The sequence below is a fragment of the Artemia franciscana genome, chromosome 16 (assembly GCF_032884065.1).
Source record: "Artemia franciscana chromosome 16, ASM3288406v1, whole genome shotgun sequence".
NCBI classification, from domain to species: domain Eukaryota; kingdom Metazoa; phylum Arthropoda; class Branchiopoda; order Anostraca; family Artemiidae; genus Artemia; species Artemia franciscana.
In genome coordinates this window covers 25,256,908-25,276,779 of record NC_088878.1, presented here as the reverse complement: position 1 = coordinate 25,276,779, position 19,872 = coordinate 25,256,908, and the positions used below count along the sequence as shown (strand labels likewise).

Below are 19,872 nucleotides of genomic sequence, written 5' to 3'. Positions count from 1 at the left end.
CAAAGAGAACACTTCTATACAGCAGAGAACCTATTGAAAGAGTGGAAGAGCTCAAATACAAAAGGTCATCGATAGATGCTAAAGGTGGAGCCACTGGTGAGATTCAAGGCAGGATTAGCAAGGCTTGGTCCATCTTTAGCCAGCTCTGCAAACCCCTTAGGACTAGAAGGGATATCAAGCTCGTGACAATGTTCAGGATCTACTCAGTATGTGTGCGTTCAATTTTGTTATATGGATGTGAGACCTGGCCCCTCAGAATGGAGGAAGAGTGTCAGCTTGACACTTGACTGAAAATGCCTACGGGGTATTAGCAACATACGGCTGGCGCAAAGAATCAGCAACCAAGAGCTGATGATAGCATGCGGACAAAAGCATGAAGTTTTCACCATAATCAAGAAAAGAAGTCTCAAGTGGCTAGGTCACGTAATGAGGCACCCAGAAGAATCCATGACACGCCAGGTATTACTAGCATCCTCCGCTTCTTCATGAAAAAAAAACACCCGGTGGCCAGATGAAATCCTCGCATGAAGTCGTCAGAAAGGATGTCGAACCGCTTGGGGGATTCGAAAACAAGGTCACAAGTGGGACAAGGCGTGGCTGGAGTTTCTTCAACCATTTACAGAAGACAGAACCCAATGGAGGCATTTGGTCCAGCAGCGTCTTCATACCGAGTTGGGCTGAATAGCCTGTGTATCGTCTTAAGTAAGTAAAAGTAACGTCTCAATATTATAACTCACAATAAAGACAATTATGTTCCCCAGTATCTTTTTTAGAAGAACAAGTCAAACAATCAGGCCTAAAACGCATTTAATGCAGCATGACACCCCTCCATTAAAAAAGCCCCTTCTTCTTCCCCTTTAAAAAGAATTAGTTTTTAAAACCGTTTTCAATAAAGAAGTGTTGCAATGAAAAGTAAAGAGCTGCATTAAATCAAAAACGAGCATATTTAAAATAAAATATTTTTTCAAGCATAAAATTACCTCAGATCACCACCAATAAATAGATAAAACCAAAAACTAATAGAAATTATAATAAATAATCAAGTCAAACTCAAAATGAGAAGATAATATCGCAAAAAAAGAGTAGGGATTACGCCCCCTGTGTCTTCTGAAGACTAGAATACAGTTTGTCTTTTACTGAAACGATCTTTATTCGCAGTCACAAACGCCTTAGTAGCAACTATTAATCGTAGTAGTAGCATTAGTAGCAGTATCCACATAGCGCCTTTCATTTAATGTTTAACAACCACTCAAAATACCCCGAAAGTTTCAATTTAATACCCTAATAAGTTACTGGGACGTTACTGATACGTCCTTTTGACAGCCTACATACACAAAGTGTGTTTCGATTTAGTTCAACATCCCCTCCAAATTCCCTGAAATTTTCACCTTGATACCCTTAGCTTTAGTAGTATTAATAGCATTAGTAGTAGTAGTAGTAGCAGTAGAAGTAACAGTAGCAGCTTGCGAAATATTACCCTTCTGTTCTTTCAACATCAGTAGTATAGTATTTTAGAAGTCGTATAGTAATTACCGATTCTGTCTCACCTAGATCACCCCATCAATTTACGTAATTTTCAGTCCATTTTACACCATTTGTATTGCACAGTTTGAACATTTTCCATCCCTACATTCAAAATGAAAACAGGTCCTTGGAATTCAAATTTTGTCTCATTTTTACACTTTTTCATAATGTGAACACGGGTTCTAGGTCCCATCTAGATTTACCCCATTTTCAATTAAATTCACTCCATTTTAAATGATAATTTCTAACATTTTGACAATTTCAAATCCTGAGCTTTAAGATCAAAACAGGTCTTATGAAATAAGAATTGGATGAATTTGTGAAAAAAGAGTTTAACTATGTCCCATTTTTCCTATACTACTGATAAAATATAATAATTTAATATGATTTAGTATTTAATGGGTAGTTCGGTATCAATTTCTAAATAATTTTACAAACAAATTTCCAAATCGAAAATAACTTATATATTAACATATAATTTATTATCAATGAGTGTTTTTCTTTCTGAAAATATAACGCAGTGATTGTTATATGGATTAGCAGGTACTTGGCCTAATAAAAGTTTAATTTTTGTATCAGCAGTTGATCCACTTCGATAAATATTCGATTTATGGTTTGAAACATCAAAACAAAATAAAGGACATACTCTTCTAAAATCATTGTAACTAACAATTATTCCACTATCAATATTTTTATATTTATATCCTAAATGTAAAAATTGTTCATAAGCGTTAGAATCTCCATTCGCACCACTGAATTCATATTTAAAATCTTCGTGTTTCAATTCTATAATTCAACTTCATTTCTATAAGTGTTCACATGGTCAAATACCATGTTGTTTTGCATATAACTGTTATCTTTTACAGATTTCTATAACACAACAACAACTCTAGTTGTATCATAGCGTTCAGAGAATACCCTCAATGTTAATTCTTTATCTGCTTTATTGTCACTTTTATAGGCATTACATGCTTCCCGCCTTAATTCAAATGAGCTGCCCTTTCCTAATACAGCATTTAGTTGTTCTGCCTTCTTCGTTACTCCAGATTCTACTTGAGTCGCTATGGGTAGACTGGGGTGTAAAACTGGTAACATCCATGATAAATGCATTACATCCCCTTTAAAATTTTTAACTCCAGATTTTATAATCATATTGAAAAAATCGCTTCTTTTTAATATAATTTGATGTGTGACGATGTTTGATGTTTAATACTTTTCAATTATTCTAAAGTTTCACCTCGTGAGTTTTGTTTACTATAGTTAGTGACCTCGCGAATTACTATGTGTATGAAAATCATCTGATAGATTCTATTAATGTATAACTCAATAAATTTTTATTTGTAAATTTTTAATTATTAATACGCGTTGCTGATGTTAAATAATAGTTTAAATTAATAAATAATTAATTTTAAAAATAAAACTCAATAATAACACTCAAGTTCAAATTAAGTTAATTAATTACTTTTAAATAATTTAATTAATAATTAATTTTTATATATTAAAATTTCTAACATTTATAAATTTTATAAATAAATACCCAAAAACAGATGTAAGTCCTTTGATACTTGGAAAATTCAAACACAGAGAAAAGTTTCCATCAACGTCTTTATATATACAAGTAGTTACTGTCACTTACCATCCTCAGCAACCATGGTAAGCTAAAGTTGACTAAGGTAAGTGAGTTTCAACAAAAATAGCACAAAAAGGTTGACTCGAACGCTTGCAAACCACAAAAGCCAAACAAATTTGCACTATAACGGAAATAGTCAAAGAATGAAAAAACCCAAAAGTGACACAGGTTTTAGAACCTGATAAGATAAAAAACCATTTACTGTTTTATCCTTCTGGCGCAAACCAACTTGAGACCATTTCTTTGGCAAAGCCTTGAATGTATATTCCAGTAGAGGAAAGTCTTTGATAATCAATGGGTCCTTAATATCCACAAAACTAAAATATAAGAATATAGGGAAAAATTAGGAATAATACAGAGAAACAAGTTGTCAGTACACATTAATAAATATTCGTGATATGCTTTTCAAGAGTAAAGAAATAGAAAGTCAAGAGTAAAGTAATTTTCAAATGGAAAAGTAAACTTTAATTTTGCTTTGACAACAACAGAATTTATTATTCTGTACAACTACTTATTCAGCACAACTGCATGTTCAGTAAACTATCTTATTCAGTACAACTACATATTTAGTATAACTACTTATTCAGTACAATAGCTTACTCAGTACAACTACATATTAGGGCAAATACTTTTTCAGTACAATAGCTTATTCAGTAAAACTACATAATTAGTACAGCTACTTATTCATTAAAACTACTATTTGGTAGCTAGGATTTACTATTCAATACTCAAGTTAAGTATTGAGTAATTCAAGTATTTGCTTTTACTTTTTCAGAGCGTTTGTAACTAAATGTGGCTACAGCTCATTGTCTCTTCGAGCATGTTCTGGTTCTATTTAAGTCAATTAAATAAAAAACAAGTTTTTTTAAGCTGAAAGTAAGGAGCGACATTAAAACTTAAAGCGAACAGAAATTATTCCGTAAAGTAAAGGGGTTGTCCCCTGCTCAACACCTCACTCTTTACACTAAACTTTGACTCTTGGTCACAACTCTACTTTTTAAAACCATAAAAATACTTCAGCGTAAAGAGCGAGGTGTTGGGGAGGGTACAACCCCTTTATTATACGGAATAATTTCTGTTCGTTTTAAGTTTTAATGTCGCTCCTTACTTTCAATTAAAAAAAAACTTGTTTTTTTATATTTAATTTCTGAACGTTTTTGAACAAATGCATGTTTTGATTTTGACTCCCCCCACATAAATAATTAAAACTAAATTTGCATAATTTTTTTTTGGCTAAATGGCTTTCTCATAGCTTTAATCGGAAGATTTTGAGAAAAAAAGTAGCGGGAGAGGAGGCCTAGTTGCCCTCCAATTTTTTCATTACTTAAAAAAGCACCTAGAACTTTTAATTTTTTACGAACGTTTTAGTAAAAAATATACTCAACTTACGAATTAACTTACTTAGCGAACTTCTACATTCGTATGTTTTTATTACGTATATGAGGGGGTTCACCCCTTCGTCAATACCTCGCTCTTTACACTAAAGCTTAAATTTTGTACCGATTCCTTAAGAATGACCCCTGAATCACGAAGGCCGTAGAATAAATAGTTGAAATTACAAAAAATACTTTAGCGTAAACAGCGAAGTACTACGAGGATTCAAACCCCTCATATGCGTAATAATTTCTGTTCGTTTTAAGTTTCAATGCTGCACCTTACTTTCAGTTGAAAAAACTTTTCATATTTATTTTTTATTATTTTGTTTTAATAATGCCAGAAAATCCTGCGCCCCTTTCATTGAAATTCTCTTCCCCCATGAAAAATTCCTCCCACATAACCCCCCTCAATTCCTCCCCCCCCCAAAAAAAAACAAAAAAATCCCTGTGAAAACGTCTGTACACTTCCAAATAACCATTACTATACGTAAACACTAGTCAAAGTTTGTAACTTGCAGCCCCTCCCACGGGGACTGTGGGGGAGTAAGTCGCCCCCAAAGACATATTTAATAGGCATTTCGACTATGTTGAGTAAAATGGGTAGCTCGGAATTTTGATCTGGTGACTTTGAGGAAAAAAAGAGCGTGGGAGTGGGCCTAGGTGCCCTCAAATTTTTTGGTCACTTAAAAAGGGCACTATAACTTTTAATTTCCGTTAGAATGAGTCCTCCCGCGACATTCTAGGACCATTGAGTCGATACGATTACCCCTGGGGAAAAAAACAAACAAAAAAACAAATAAACACTCATCCGTGATCTGTCTTCTGGCAAAAAAATGCAAAATTCCACATTTTTGTAGATAGGAGCTTGAAACTTCCACCTTAGGGTTTTCTGATACGCTACATCTCATGGTGTGATTTTCGTTAAGATTGTATGACTTTTAGAGGATTTTCCCCCTATTTTCTAAATAAGGCAAATTCTCTCAGGCTCGTACCTTTTGATGGATAAGACTAAACTTGACGAAAATTATATATTTAAAATAAGCATTAAAATGCAATTCTTTTGATGTAACTATTGGTATAGTTACATCAACTATACCAAAATAAAACTAGATTTTTTTATTTTTTACGAACGTTTTTGTTAATAATAAACATACGTACCTTACGAATTAACTTAGGTAGCGAATTTCTATATTTGTGTATTTTCATTACGTATATGAGGGGGTTCGCCCCCTCGTCAATACCTCGTTCTTTACACTAAAGCTTGAATTTTGTCCCAAATCTTTGAGAGTGATCCCTGAATCAAAAAGACCTTAGAATAAATAGTGTAAATTACTAAAAATACTTTAGCGTAAAGAGCAAGGTATTGTGGAGGAGACGAACCCCCTTATATACATTATATTTTATGTTCGTTTTAAGTTTCAATGCTGCTCATTACGTCCAGTTGGAAAAAAAAATTATTTATTTTCTCATGTTTTTTTTTTTTTAAATAATGCTAGAAAATAGAAATTCTCTTCCCTCGTGAAAAATTCTTCCATGTAAAAATCCTCCCACGTAACTTTCTCCTGCGACCCACGCTAACGCAAAAAAGTCCCCCTGAATACGTCTATACACGTCATAATTAACAATTGCTATATGTAAACAATGGTCAAAGTTTGTGACTTGTAGCCCCTCCCCCGGGGACGGGGGGACAAGTCATCCCTAAAGAACTATTTATTAGGTTTTCGACTAAGCTGAACAGAGTGGCTATCTCAAAACTTTGATCCGGTGACTTTAGGTAAAAATGTACGTGGGAGGGGGACTAGGTGCCCTCCAATTTTTTGGTCACTTAAAAAGGGCACTAGAACTTTCAATTTCCGTCACAATGAACCCTTTTGCGACATTCTAGGACAACTGGGTCGATACGATCACCACTGAAAAAAAAAAGCATCCGTGATTTGTCTTCTGGAAAAAAATACCAATTCCACATTTTTGTTGATAGAAGCTTGAAACTTCTACAGTAGGGTTCTCTGATACGCTAAATCTGATGGTGTGGTTTTTGTTAGTATCCTATGACTTTTAGAGAACTTTTCATTCCCGTTAGAATGAGCCCTCTTGAAACATTCTAGGACCACTTGGTCGATACGATGACCCCTGAAAAAAAAATAAATAAACATGCACCCTTGATCTGTCTTCTGGCAAAAATTACAAAATTCCACATTTTTGTAGATAAGAGCTTGAAATTTTTGCTAAAGGGTTCTCTGATACGCTGAATGCGATGGTGAGACTTTCGTTAAGATTCTATGACTTTTAGGGGGTGTTTTCCCCTATTTTCCAAAATAAGACAAATTTTCTCAGGCTCGTAACTTTTGATGGGTAAATCTAAACTTGATGAAACTTATATATTTAAAATCAGCATTAAAATGCGATTTTTTTTATGTAACTATTATTATCAAAACGTCGTTTTTTAGAGTTTCGGTTACTATTGAGCCTTGTCGCTCCTTATTACAGTTCGTTACCATGAACTGTTTGATAAGCTTGAAAAGCCTAAATAAAGCAGTACAATAATTTCAAAGATTATGTCTCACGACATAAAAACCATTGTAACTAAGAAAATGCCTTAAGCTATTTGACAAAACCGCACATATTACTAAATCTTCAATTCACCACAAAACTATGATTTATATGACTCCCTAAATTGTTCCAATTGTTAACATAAAAATAGTTTGATTATGCTCTAGAAAAATATTCATAGGGGGTGGATATGACAAAATATTTGTTTGATTATTATCATTTATGAAACCAAATCGAGTTATGACCACAACTGTCACGAAGGAGAGACACCCTCCCCCAATATCTTTGGTCACTCGGTGAAAAAAAGAAGTCGCCGCTAAAACTTTTTGTTTGGTTAAATAAAGACCACGCAAAATACTGACATGTCATCCACAGAAATTTCGAACTTAGTCGGTAAGCGCAGCAGTTTTACCGACTCCTGGCGTGATTTTACAGATGGTGCCACAATTTTCCATTTCTTTAAATAAACCGCATTAAAATAGTGGCAACACTATTTTACTATTTAATAAACCGAAACAGATATTATGCTAATTTTTGCCAAGAACAGTAGGTAAAAATTACCAGCCAGTCGGTAAAATCTCTTGCTCCCCTCCCAAACATTTTGGCTAGTAACGACCCTGGTTATGCCTATCATCAATTCTTTGTATCACTTTCTTACTAGATAGAAATATCCATTCAAAAAAGGAATGTATCAAAACCAACAGAACCCTGAGTCACCAGTTGAAGTAACTAATTAGCTAATAAATAAAAATTATATGAAATTACTGAATATGATTAAAAACGGAGGAAAAAATATATAGGCTAGATATAGCATCTTGTATCACCTTTTAAACAGTGGTGTCTATTCACGAAAATTAGGGAGGGGACAGGGGCAATATATATTGTTCATAATCTTGGGGTGGGACAAATTGTCATTTAAAAAAATGAAAATACCAAAAAAGGCTTTTTCAATGAAAAATACCCCCACAAAAGGTGTTTTTTCTAAACGTGGAAGTGGGGAAGGGAAGAAAAATCTAAGAGGGAACATGACGCAACTTGCTCTCCAGCTGACGCCTCTACTTCTAAAACTATATTGTTTAGAAGCTAAACCAAAGAGTAGGCTATCCAAAACAGAAAAACTGTATAAAATGCAAAATGATCATATTAAATAAATTAATTTAAATAAATTATCAAATAAATAAATAACAAGAAGGTCATATTAAGCAAAATTAATGAAATCTTATGTTAAAAGCAAAATTTAAAAATGGTGTTTATAATTTTACACTGTACTAATAGCATGTCTAGAAGACACTGTTAGTAGTAGAGCTGCTACTTGTGGGTGTCTTATTTTTCTTTCAGATGGGTAGCACTGTTGCAGTCTATGAATAATGGGTTGGAATCGCTATCTCAATCAAGAGATAAACACCCAATTTTAACAAGAATTTCAAGTAGCTATTCTCATTGTATCATTTAACTTCCTTCAGTTACATTTATGGATAAAATAATATATCTTAATGTATTATTTAGTATAATATATACTATTTTATTACAAATACATATTATATTTCTAGTAGTTTAATATTAATCTTACTTAATTTTAGTGTTTTAGCAATATTTATCTTTCTAAATTGTTGTATGAAAAATAACTAAAATAAATTTATGAGGTCTTTATCTTTTTAACTACAAGAAACCCCCCAACTTTTGTGACACTTTAAAATAATAGTCCTTTATCTATCGATTTTCAGCCAAAAAATAACATTTCTATCAAACAGTTTGTGATTATAACGAACCAATGGTCCTAACAGATCAGGAGAGACCTCATTCAAATGAAAATCACAAGTTCTAGGGGCCTTTATAAGTGACCAAAAAGATTGGAGGACACCTAGCCCTCCTCCAACGCCTCTTTTGTCTTAAAGACATCCAGTCAATTTGGTGCAAGAAATGCGTTTGATTCAGCATAGTTGGAAGGTCCAATAACTGTGCTTTTGATTGTGATACGACCCTCCATAGTCCCTGGGGAAAGGGATGTAAGCTATGAAATTTGCATATATTGTCCACACATACAAGGCTATTTGCCATTGGGAAATATACGGAAATTTTGGGCGGTAATTTTCTTAGAGGAGGGGGAATTTTCCACAGAGAGAATTTGCCGGGAATGTTTCCGGGGGGTATTTTTCAGGAGAAATGTTAGACGGGGGAGGGGAGGGAAGGGGATTTTCTGGCAAGATTTGAACTCAAGCTAATTATGTTAGCTATGTATTATATTAGAATATACCTAAGAGAGCCTGACAAGAGAGGTTCCAAAAATAAGTGAAAATGAAAAAGAATCTCCAACCATTTCGTTAGAATATAGCCTATATCTTTAAAGATATGAGCAGAGGATTCGTTGATTGTATTTAGTATTTGATGATGCTTCTGTTGTGAATAATCCCACTGGCTCAAGAGTTGTTTTGCAGTATCTTTTGAAGCCTTATTTCAATTGTCAACAATTTTGACCAAATTTATTAATGTTCCCAATCCTACACCAGATAAATTAAAAATATAAAGTTAGTCTGAAGAAAGTAAAGAGCAAAGTTGAAACTTCACAGTTCATGCAACATATTTAAAAAAAACTGGCTTGTGATATTTCACTGTGTTTATGGAATTCTAAAAAAATAGCGCATTATGAAAACACAGAAACAAGGCAACAAAACAGGAAGAGAAAGTCAGAAGAAAGTAAAGAGCGAAGTTGTCTCTTAAGTCGAAACTTCGCAGTTTATGCAACATATTTTTGAAAAACTATTTCAAACGAACTGCTCGTGATATTTCCCTTTAACTTTCTTTCACTTTATCATTTTAGGAAAACTGATTGTTGGAATTGAATTGGCACTTGAAAGAGAATATGCATTTCAAAATAAATTGTTCTATCCAATTGAGTTGCAATTGAAGGTGGTGGGGTGCCTGTGCTCCCCTAGTTTTGCCCATTCCTAAATTAAAGAAAATTATTTGTTTTAATCTTTTCATAGAAAAGGGCTTTTTTCTATATTTTCATTTAAAAAAATGAATAAATATCCCAAAGTGCAATTTGTGGGTGCCATATGTCACTCTATAATGGCATTCAAATCATCATTACGCAAAGGGATTAAATATAAAAATTAGCTTTTAAACAAGCCCTAAACAGCTCTTAATCTTGTTTCAAAAGCCTTCTATTTCTGCTAATCAGGAGATGATTTATTGCAAGATCTAACAGGACTGGACAGGGAAAATGCAGAAGAAGGGGGATGTTCAACCTCATGGTCATGCTTTTTAACCATGAAGATTATAATAATACCTTTTTCATTCTTCACAGCCTTTTCACTCCAGGAATGACAATCAAAGTGCAGTTTCTGGGCGCCATATTGTACTTTTTGATGGTGTTATCGAATTTATAAAAGGCAACTAGGTACAAAAATTAGATTTTAAATGTAAGGGAATAGCCCTTAACAGCTATTTACCTAGTTGCAGGCTGTTAGTTAATAGATGGTTTACAACTAGATCTAAGGGAGCTCAATAGAAAAAATGTAAACCAAGGGGGATCTTAAATCTCATGATCAAGTTTTTTAAATGTGGAGATTATGATAGTACTTTTTTCAATCTTCACAGCCTTTTCATTCCAGAAATGGCAACCAAAGTGCAATTTTTGGGTGCCATATGGCACGTGTTAATGGTTTTATCAAATCAAAATTATAAAAGGCAATTAGATACAAATATTAGCTTTCAAGCAAGCACTTAAACACCTCTGTATGAGGTCCCAGCACTCCATGGAGCTTTTCTAATCCAAAAATGTCACACAAATTCAATTTTTTGGGTGCCATATTGCATGCTTTATTTTGGTGTTTTCAAGTCAAACTCATAAATAGTGGGTACATATAGAATATTAGCTTCAAATGAGGTCTTAAAGAGCTCGTTATGATGCTCCAGTGCTCTGCTAGCAGCAAAGAAAAAAAGACACATCACTGCTACCCATCTTGAAAAGCAATTTTCCTTATCCTTCAATATGGGGGAGGGGGGCTGTAAGTGTTTAATTGCTTCTCCATTAAACTTTAAGTACAAACAATTCATTAAATCCTAGATGGGACATCTAAAAAGAATGACAATTAAAAAAATAGTTCAGAAAGACTAGGTCCAAAATTATTGTCCTATCAGTTTGACATTTGTCCCTTACAAAATCCTTGATGGCATAGTAATACAGCTTTAGTTTGGCAGTTAGAATCAAATTAGATTCTCTCAAATATACAGCATGGCTTGCTCAATTGAAACCTAAGCATCACTAAGTCATTTGCTATCATTCTTATTCAAATCTAAAGGATAACTATCTTTCAACTCTTAAGCTTGAGCATAATACGATTAATCAAACTTAAAATAATTCAGGAATAAGAAATTTCACAGGATGAAGATTTCTCAAGCTTTGAAAATGTCATAACAAACCAAAAACCTAAGCCAAACTGCAGTTTCCAAATATGAAGAATCCCATACCAATAATGTGTAAAGTACCCCAAAACTTTTCTAAAGGCTACATCCCTCAAGAATCACAATTAACATCAGATTAGCCACTCACAGGCCTTTCTGGTAACCTAGTTCTAAATTCTACAAAATAGCTTACCTCCAAAGCAACATCTTTGATCACCATCTGCATTACCTAAGCTAATTTGACCTACCTATCAAATTTCAAATGTCTTTATCAGATATAAAATAAAAAGAATCCTTTCAATAAACTTGTAAATCTTAGAGCATCTAAATCTAGGGAACCTGATAGCATTTATCCTAGGATTTTAAAGAAGTCATTAAATTGCTGATTTACTTGCAAGATTCTTAATGCTTTCACTAAAACTTAGTATGGTTCCAGGAGAAACAGAAAAAGGGCTGACATGTTCCTATACATTTAGAGGAAGGGAAGGAGCCTACCAATTACAGGCATGATTGAATACAAGGCATATGGAAGCCATAATTATTGAATCAAATCCTTTTTCACCCATCTTGGATGTAATAAACATATTAATCCTGTGCAGTATGGCTCCACAAAGGGAAGATCCAGTGATGCCAATTTGATATAAACTTATGAATGAATCATGGAACTAACAGATTAAGATCTTTTTGCAGCTGGTATTATTTGATCAAGCCTAGGCTTTTGACAAAATTGCCCACTGCCTGGTTTATCATAAGCTCTATCCTTGTCACCAGCATCAAAATATTGTCCTGTGGATACAAGATTTCGTCTCTGAGTGTTTAGTCATAATAATTGCAAAATACATCCTGATTTGGTTCCTATCCTTATTAATAATTCCCTGTGACACCATCCGTGGATTAAAACTATTCAATTTATAAGTAAACACTGCCCAAGTTTTATTCAGAATGAACCAACTTTGTTTGCTGATGAATTAAAGATATGTGACCTAGTCTTTCTAGCTGATAATCTACTAAGACTTGATATACCAATGGGTTACTACTGAAAAACTATAAATCAACCCCTTACAATGTAAGGTCATTCAGTTGGGTCATAATAACTCCCACCATTCTATATCCAACCAAAACCTGAAATAACAAGTTCTTGAGTGTGTTAGTTACAACTCTCTCAGCACCTTGGTATTCCTATTTGCGCTCAACACCTTGGTATTCCCATTGGAAATACCATTTCTCACACTTGTCATCTCCTAGGAGAAGGCATCAAACACTCCATATCAGCTTCATATGCTTCCATAGTCTCTGCTAAGCTTTGTTTCATCGTCATTATCTTGCAATACTGTACAACACTGTTGCTTAACCCCACATTCTCTACATTGCACCCTTTTGAAAGATTCTTACAAATGCTGATAAATTGAAAATCTGAGGTACTTTCTTCTGTTTCACATAAAAGCCACTGAGATAGACCATTTGGATACATAATTCAAAGCTTGTCAATAGTCTTCACATAGCTGATCCTACTATAGCCATTGCTAAACTTATGGAGAAATACAACTAAAATATTTCAAGATATGCTTGGAGCTGACTTCTTCAACTCTAGTTAAGTTGTCATAGTTGTATAGTGATATTTTTTTCTTTTTTCTTTGTAGTGCTCTGTCATTTTCTTTTGTATGAAGATGGGTTTTCGATAAATAATAATAATAATAATAATAGAGACTTTTGACTTACAACTTATAACCAGTGGAAATACTACAAACAATGTGAAGGGCAGGTAGCAAAAGTTTACATAGACTTGAGCTTTGCATAGTCTACAATCAGCTCTAGAGAATCAGCAATAATTAAAACAATCAAGCTCCTGTCTCACCAGCTAGAATATGGTATTCTTAATGTATTGCCCTATTTTTATAGTAATTATAATTTTCTCCAGGGTGTCCAAAGATTAGCCATCAAAATTCCAATGGACCTAAAAACCTATACTATGAAGAACACATAAAAGGGTCAAACTCACAACACACAAGTACCAAAAAAAATCAAGATGATGTAATTCTGATTTGGAAAATGCTAACCTTGAACACCAAACCAGCCTTACAAGAGTCTTCCATAATTTCTTCTTATTTTTTTTTTTTTACATCAGCTTAGAACACCATAACTGAGAAAATGGGTTTTATAGAGACTGGTTACTCAGCTAATTTGTTCTCTAATGCCTGTGATCCATGGTGTAATTTTGTCAAAATATTAAGGGGGGGGGGGGGTAAATAGGAGCAGTTCATATTATTGACTTATATATAAAGTGAACATATCACCTGATGCCATTTTTTATGCTCTTTCTGAATATAATAATAAATTTTCTTGCAAATTCAATAAGCCCTTTTAGGAACCTTGAAAGAAATTATTTCATTCCATATTTGAATACAAAAATACATTATAATATTTGTTTAAAACTTACTCTTTCATTATAAATCTATTTTGTAAAAGTTACATAATTCATAAACATTGATTTGCCTAGAGTAAGTTGAATAAAAAAAGATAAAACAATTCTGCCATGTTTTCTTCTTATTATGTTAGGCATTTAAAAACTGCTGTTTCACCTATATAGTGAAAAACATCAAAACTGACAGAAGAAACATGGTGGATGGAAAAATGGAGAAATTGTTTTATATATTTTTTCAAATTAATTGACATATCAATGCTTGCCAATTATATGGTTTTAACAAAATGGATTATATAATGAAAAAGTAAGTTCAAAACAAATATTTTAACACTTTTTATACAAAAAAAAGAAATTATATTCATCCAATAGCTTGTAAGCATAATATACAAAATGAAAATCAAAAAGTAGAAACTGCTGGAATATTAAAAAAAAATCAATGGTAGATTTGTGGTTGACAATATACATTACTGTAAAAAGAGGAGTATACTAACTCAGTTTCAAAACTAGGAATGGTAAAGTGCAAATTACAAATTAAGTGCAAATTAAGGTAATTTTGCCTGGTTGATGTATAATGGCTTCATTGAAAGAAAACTTCTGAATCCAAATTTACAACTTTGTTTACAATACTGTGGACACTGAGAAGAGTAGAGTGCTTCCAACAAAGTGAAGACCTGGCAATCCTAATGCCCCTAAACATTTTGAATACAACAAATGCCTTAGGTAGGGAATTAGCTTTGTAGCAGATCTTTGTACTGATTCAATTTTCTTCCTATCATCTTTATTCATAGGGTAACATACTGGAGAGCAATATTCAAGGATAGGGCAAACCTTTGACTTGTATAGTTAAAAAAAAATTCACTTTAAACTTCAAAAATACTCTTTTAATTCTAGACAATGTAAACCATGCTCTACCCCAAGACAATCCTTGTATGCTTATCAAACTTTAATAAAAGATCAGATACTATGCCAAGATTGCAGATAGTCCTCACCTCTGGTACCTTAGTACTTCCAATCAAATAGTGAGGATGCAAATTTCCAACCAACCTTCTACAGATATAGGGCATGACAGATTGCTTTAAAGTGTTTAAAACCATATAGTTTACCCTGCACCATTTAATTAAACTTTCTATATCCTCCTGGAATAGTTTTCCATCTTGTACCAAGCCAGCTTTCCAAAACAACTTCACATCATCAGAAAAATTTTATCATCAGCAATATATATATATATATATATATATATATATATATATATATATATATATATATATATATATATATATGGAGAATTTAATCAGACCTTAACAACAACCCTGTAGAACCCTGCTACTAACTAATATACTTGAGGATTTTGCCTCACCAACAACAGCAGCTTGGTTTCTACCAATCATGAAACTTTCAATCCAGCTATGTGTGTGCTCACCAAGATTTTGGAGTTTTTGAAGCAGCTTACAGTGGCATATTTTGTCAAAGGCCTTATAAGAATCAAAATATATGCAATCAAATGGGTCACCTTTGTCAGCAAACTGCTAGAAGTCTTTTATGAACCCCAAAAGTTGTGTACTACATGAATGCTTCTGCCTGTATGCATGTTGAGCCTCTGACCATAGCCTATTTTTTCATAGTGTAACCATATGCAATTAACCAAAATTTGTTCTGTTATTCTGCAGAATATTGAAGTAATAAAAGTTGGTCTAAAAATTTTGAAAAGGATCATGTCTACCAGACTTGTAGCCTATAGCCTAGTGGCTTCACAAGAGCTTCTTTCTATCTGCTTGGAAGAGATCCAGCCAAAAACAACCAATTGAACAGTATGACAAACAATTCACATAAAACAGATGCCAAATTTTTTAACATAATATTTGTAATAGTCAATTATTATTTTCAAAGGTCCAAAAAAAGGCTTAAAACATAATTTGCAAGAAAAGCATTTATTATATTCACAAAGAGCATAAAATTTTTATTTTTAGGTCAATAATATGAACTGCTCAATATTAACCATTAGAACAGCATATCCTAATTATAGATACAGTCAGTCTAGGATGAATTAATCTAAGAACAGTGCTGCAAAACAGAATAATTGCATTTAAGAGCACCTGTAGAGGTGCCTTTTCTGTCAATTCAAATGTTGAAAAACCAGATGTTTTCCAAGATTGTAGTCAGCCAATTCCAACTAACCTAGTTTTAATCAACAGCCAATCACAGCTATCCAAGTCTACACAATAATGTAAAAGATTAAGAGCCAATTGCCTATGTACAGAAAATACACTTTTTGATCGGAATATCTGGCCAAGATTAGGCACTGGTCAAGTATTGGGGGTCTAACCCTAGTCTACAAAAGGGTATAACAAAGGTATCAAGTGATGTATTTACTTTTCATCATACTTTAACTATGTTGCAAACTACATGGGCCTATTTTGCCTCAAGAGTTTCATACATATTCCCCAACTACTTTCCAAAATAGAAAAAAACTGCCATCAATAGTTTTTGTAAATAGGCTAGCCTATATCTGGGACGAATGGCACAGAGTAGACTGTCATATTATCAAATACTATATTTGAAAAGTATCGAAAGACAAATCAGATGATGCTACAATTTTTATTACAATTAGATAGACTTTGCACAGCTTATTCTAATAACACTATTTACCACAAATGAGCCATTTCAAAAATTTAAATATAAAATCAAAACGTTATCTGTAATAACAAATTTTCACAGGAGTTATCAGCGAAAGCCCTGAAATACACCGAAAAGTAAAGGCCTTTTTTCGCGTCAACCAAAGAGACTGTTTGAGCTCAACCACTCGGTGTGGTTGAGCTCAACCGCTGTTTTTGCGTGAAACAGTGACAAACCAGGTTGTCATGAAAAGTGATTTTGCGTGAAACAATTGACTGGTTGAACTCTAATTTAACCAGAACTGTCATTGTTTTTAACCGTAGGGTTCTACCATTCATAATTGTTGGTTGACCTTTTCAGGCGTAGATTTCGAAAAGAAGAATTCGTAGGCTATAAATAAGTCTATATAAAATAAGAATTATAAGCTGACAAATATAATTCTAGCCACGCAAAAGTAAGGTTTAATTTTGTTTTGTTTTTCGTATTAGGGCTATTTGGATAAATGTTGGGTTATATCCTGCAATTTGATTCACATAGGCCTTAATACAGGAAGTCAAGAGTTTGAATATGCTTTTGAAAACTTACGTAGATACTTGGAAATCTTTGTTTCATCCTTTTGATGCCCTAGACTTGACCTTAGCTTGGTAATTTGGCTTCAGAGATAAAACCTTGATGAAGCAAGACCCTAGTGGTTATAAAGCATTGTTAATCCAATTACTTTTCTTACTAGATGCTTCAAGATGTGTTGCATCTTTGTCAGAACTCTTTACATTTCAGCCTTACCTTATAGGGCCATGGATAAATTTTCAGGTCAAACTCTAGTTTGGCTACTGTTTGCTATCTTAGAAATGGGTTAAGTCAGGAAAATAGAACTTCCAGTAATGAATCCAAAGCAAAAAATATGTAAAATTCTAGTTTAGCTAATTTTCATTATCTTGGAAAGGGAATAGGTTACAAGAATGAAACTCAGTAATTAATCCAGGGTCAAAAACACTCTGGGAAGGTACTGCCAGGCTTCTATGTCAACCCTTTTCTGATTTCTAAGTCTTAGATAATTGCTTACTCAAAAGGTCTATACCTATACTATTGAAATTTTGACAAAACAAGATTTACCTTAATTTTTAATTATCAGTTTCTTTTTCTCTGGCTTTAGCTCTTAAAATGCAATTCCTTTTATTTGAGTAGCATTTTAAGCCATATCAATATTTTTTTTTCAAAATTTAGGAAATGTCTTTGCATATCTTTAAAACCTTATAAAGTGGATTGAGGAAAGCTGTGAAACAGTTTCTTTGTACTCCATGTAAGCAGACCTTCCCAGAACATACTTTAGCCTTTAGACCCATCCCTGAAAGTTTTTTTTTCAATCTCACCCCCTGGTGCTCTTTTACACATTGTATAAATTGTGAAGAAATGCCTGCCCCCTTGCTAAAAGTCTTAGAAGTATCTTATATCAAAATACACCTGATACAGTTTAATTTTTTAGAGATGACACAGAATAGCATTAAAGCTGAGTATTTGCTTTGCAAGAAATGTGTCCCTTCTGTTGTAAAGCATTTTGGATAGACACTAATCTAACCATGGACATATTGCTGTTGCAAATGGTTTTGCTTAAAATGGTTTGGAAAACAAATAGCAAATGTAAATTTGCTTTTTTATCATTATTTAAGACTAGAATATCACAAAGCTATGCAATCACATTGCTTGTTGTATCTTAAGTAAATACAATCCCTGATGGAGTTTTGTTGATACCTGTCTTAAAATTAATTTGTCTAAATAAAATATATTGTTTATGGGACAGTAGAGAAAAGCAACAACCATGAATTGAGTTTTTTTCAATATTTCTTTTTTCAAATAATAGTTCTCTGGTCACATTTGTGTTCCTTGCTAAGTTGTTGGCACTCTGGTTTGGGAATCCTTTGTCCAAGGGGTACAGGTTTAATTCCTGGCATTGCTAGTGTATTGGGTTTTTACCAGCTAAGTATTCACCATGCTAGTTTGCATCTTAAGTAAAGCAATCCCTGCTGGAGCTTTGTTGACACCTGCCTTACAATAACTTGTCTAAGTAAAATACAATGTGTATTGAAGATTAGTGAAAATGGCTGTAAATCCATCTTGTTTTTTTTTCAATATTTTTTTTTTTAATAGTTGTTCTACTCTGGTTGTAATAATGTTCTTGGCTAAGTGGAAAGCACTCTTAGTAAGATATCCTTTGTCCATGGGGTACAGGTTTGATTCCTAGTATTGCCTGTTTATTTGTTTTAAATGGGGGTCAGTGATGTTTCACAGATCTAAACCAGCTCTAAATAGGCAAATGGAGAAATATGCAAAAGGTAAGCAGGGAGGGTGTACAAAAGCACAAGATTTCTGGCCCCCAGCCCTTAATTGCAATTCTTGGCCAAAGGGTCACAAAGTGGAAATTAGCACTGCCAGTTTAGACCTTGATGTGTCAGTGCTGCCATACTTACTTTCTTGCATATTGGTGTTGAGTTTGCCCACATTTTATCTTCATTACTATCTAAAATCATTTAGACATTTAGCAAACTGTCTCAAACCACAATTAGTATTGAATAGTTTTTGGGCCTTACTGACTTTCCCTTTATAGCAAAGGTTTATTGTTGTGTATAATGTAGATATTTTAAAGTAATCAATCATTAAGAAGTCCCTTTTAGTTTTATCAAGTTTTTGAGTAATAAACCTGTTTAATTACCTTAAAATATTTATTCAGGTCCTTTACTATTGGCTGCCCTTTATATTACAATAATGATTGAAATATATTGTGGCAACTAAAAATTTGGATAATCCAACCTATTTTACCATCTTAAGGTTGTTTACAAAGGTGTATGAAATATTTAAGTACTGACTTAGCTACAGAAAACCTCTAGATATAATAAAATGTAAGCAAGATGGCTCTTACTTTGACCATATCTATGGAAGCACTAATGAGAGAGTGGGTTATTTGATGCATTTGTAGGATTGAGTGAGATGAGAAATGAAGTGTAGGCTTGATGAGAGATGGCTGGTGAATGTGATGAGGGATGAATGTTTTACAAGATTTTAAAATTTTGGACAATGTTTCATGTTGACAGTAGAGTGCAGAAGTAAAATTTGGTAATTTTTTTTCTTTGTTTCTGTTATGTTAGACAATATTGAATATTCTAAAGTGAAGTTTCTTTTTTGTTTGGAATTGTGATGGCCCTAGGGCTTTAGTGCAATACAAATTACTAATGTTTATTCACTTTCTTTAAACAAACACAAGGTCTATGTCTCCTAGCTTTAACAAAGTCAAATGTAATTTTAAGACCAGGGATTTCAAAGTAGGTCAAATGAACTTCTGGTAAAAATGAGCAATT

General features: G+C 33.3%; 1 protein-coding gene across 3 annotated transcripts in view; it reads right to left on the bottom strand.

The window, feature by feature from the left end:
- LOC136037266 (protein zwilch homolog) overlaps positions 1 to 16,663 on the bottom strand; it is an 82,415-nt gene extending 65,752 nt beyond the window's left edge. Inside the window, exons 1-2 of one of the 3 annotated variants that reach the window (XM_065719901.1) lie at positions 16,556 to 16,663; positions 3,357 to 3,471 (exon numbers count right to left, since the gene is read on the bottom strand). In XM_065719901.1, coding sequence (XP_065575973.1) covers positions 3,357 to 3,471; positions 16,556 to 16,569 — 129 coding nt within the window. In that variant the 5' untranslated portion in view covers positions 16,570 to 16,663. Of the gene's footprint in view, positions 1 to 3,356; positions 3,472 to 12,550; positions 12,664 to 16,555 lie in introns of those variants that run through there. The other 2 variants (XM_065719900.1, XM_065719902.1) reach the window with 2 other exon arrangements.
- Between the last annotated feature and the right edge of the window lie 3,209 nt (positions 16,664 to 19,872).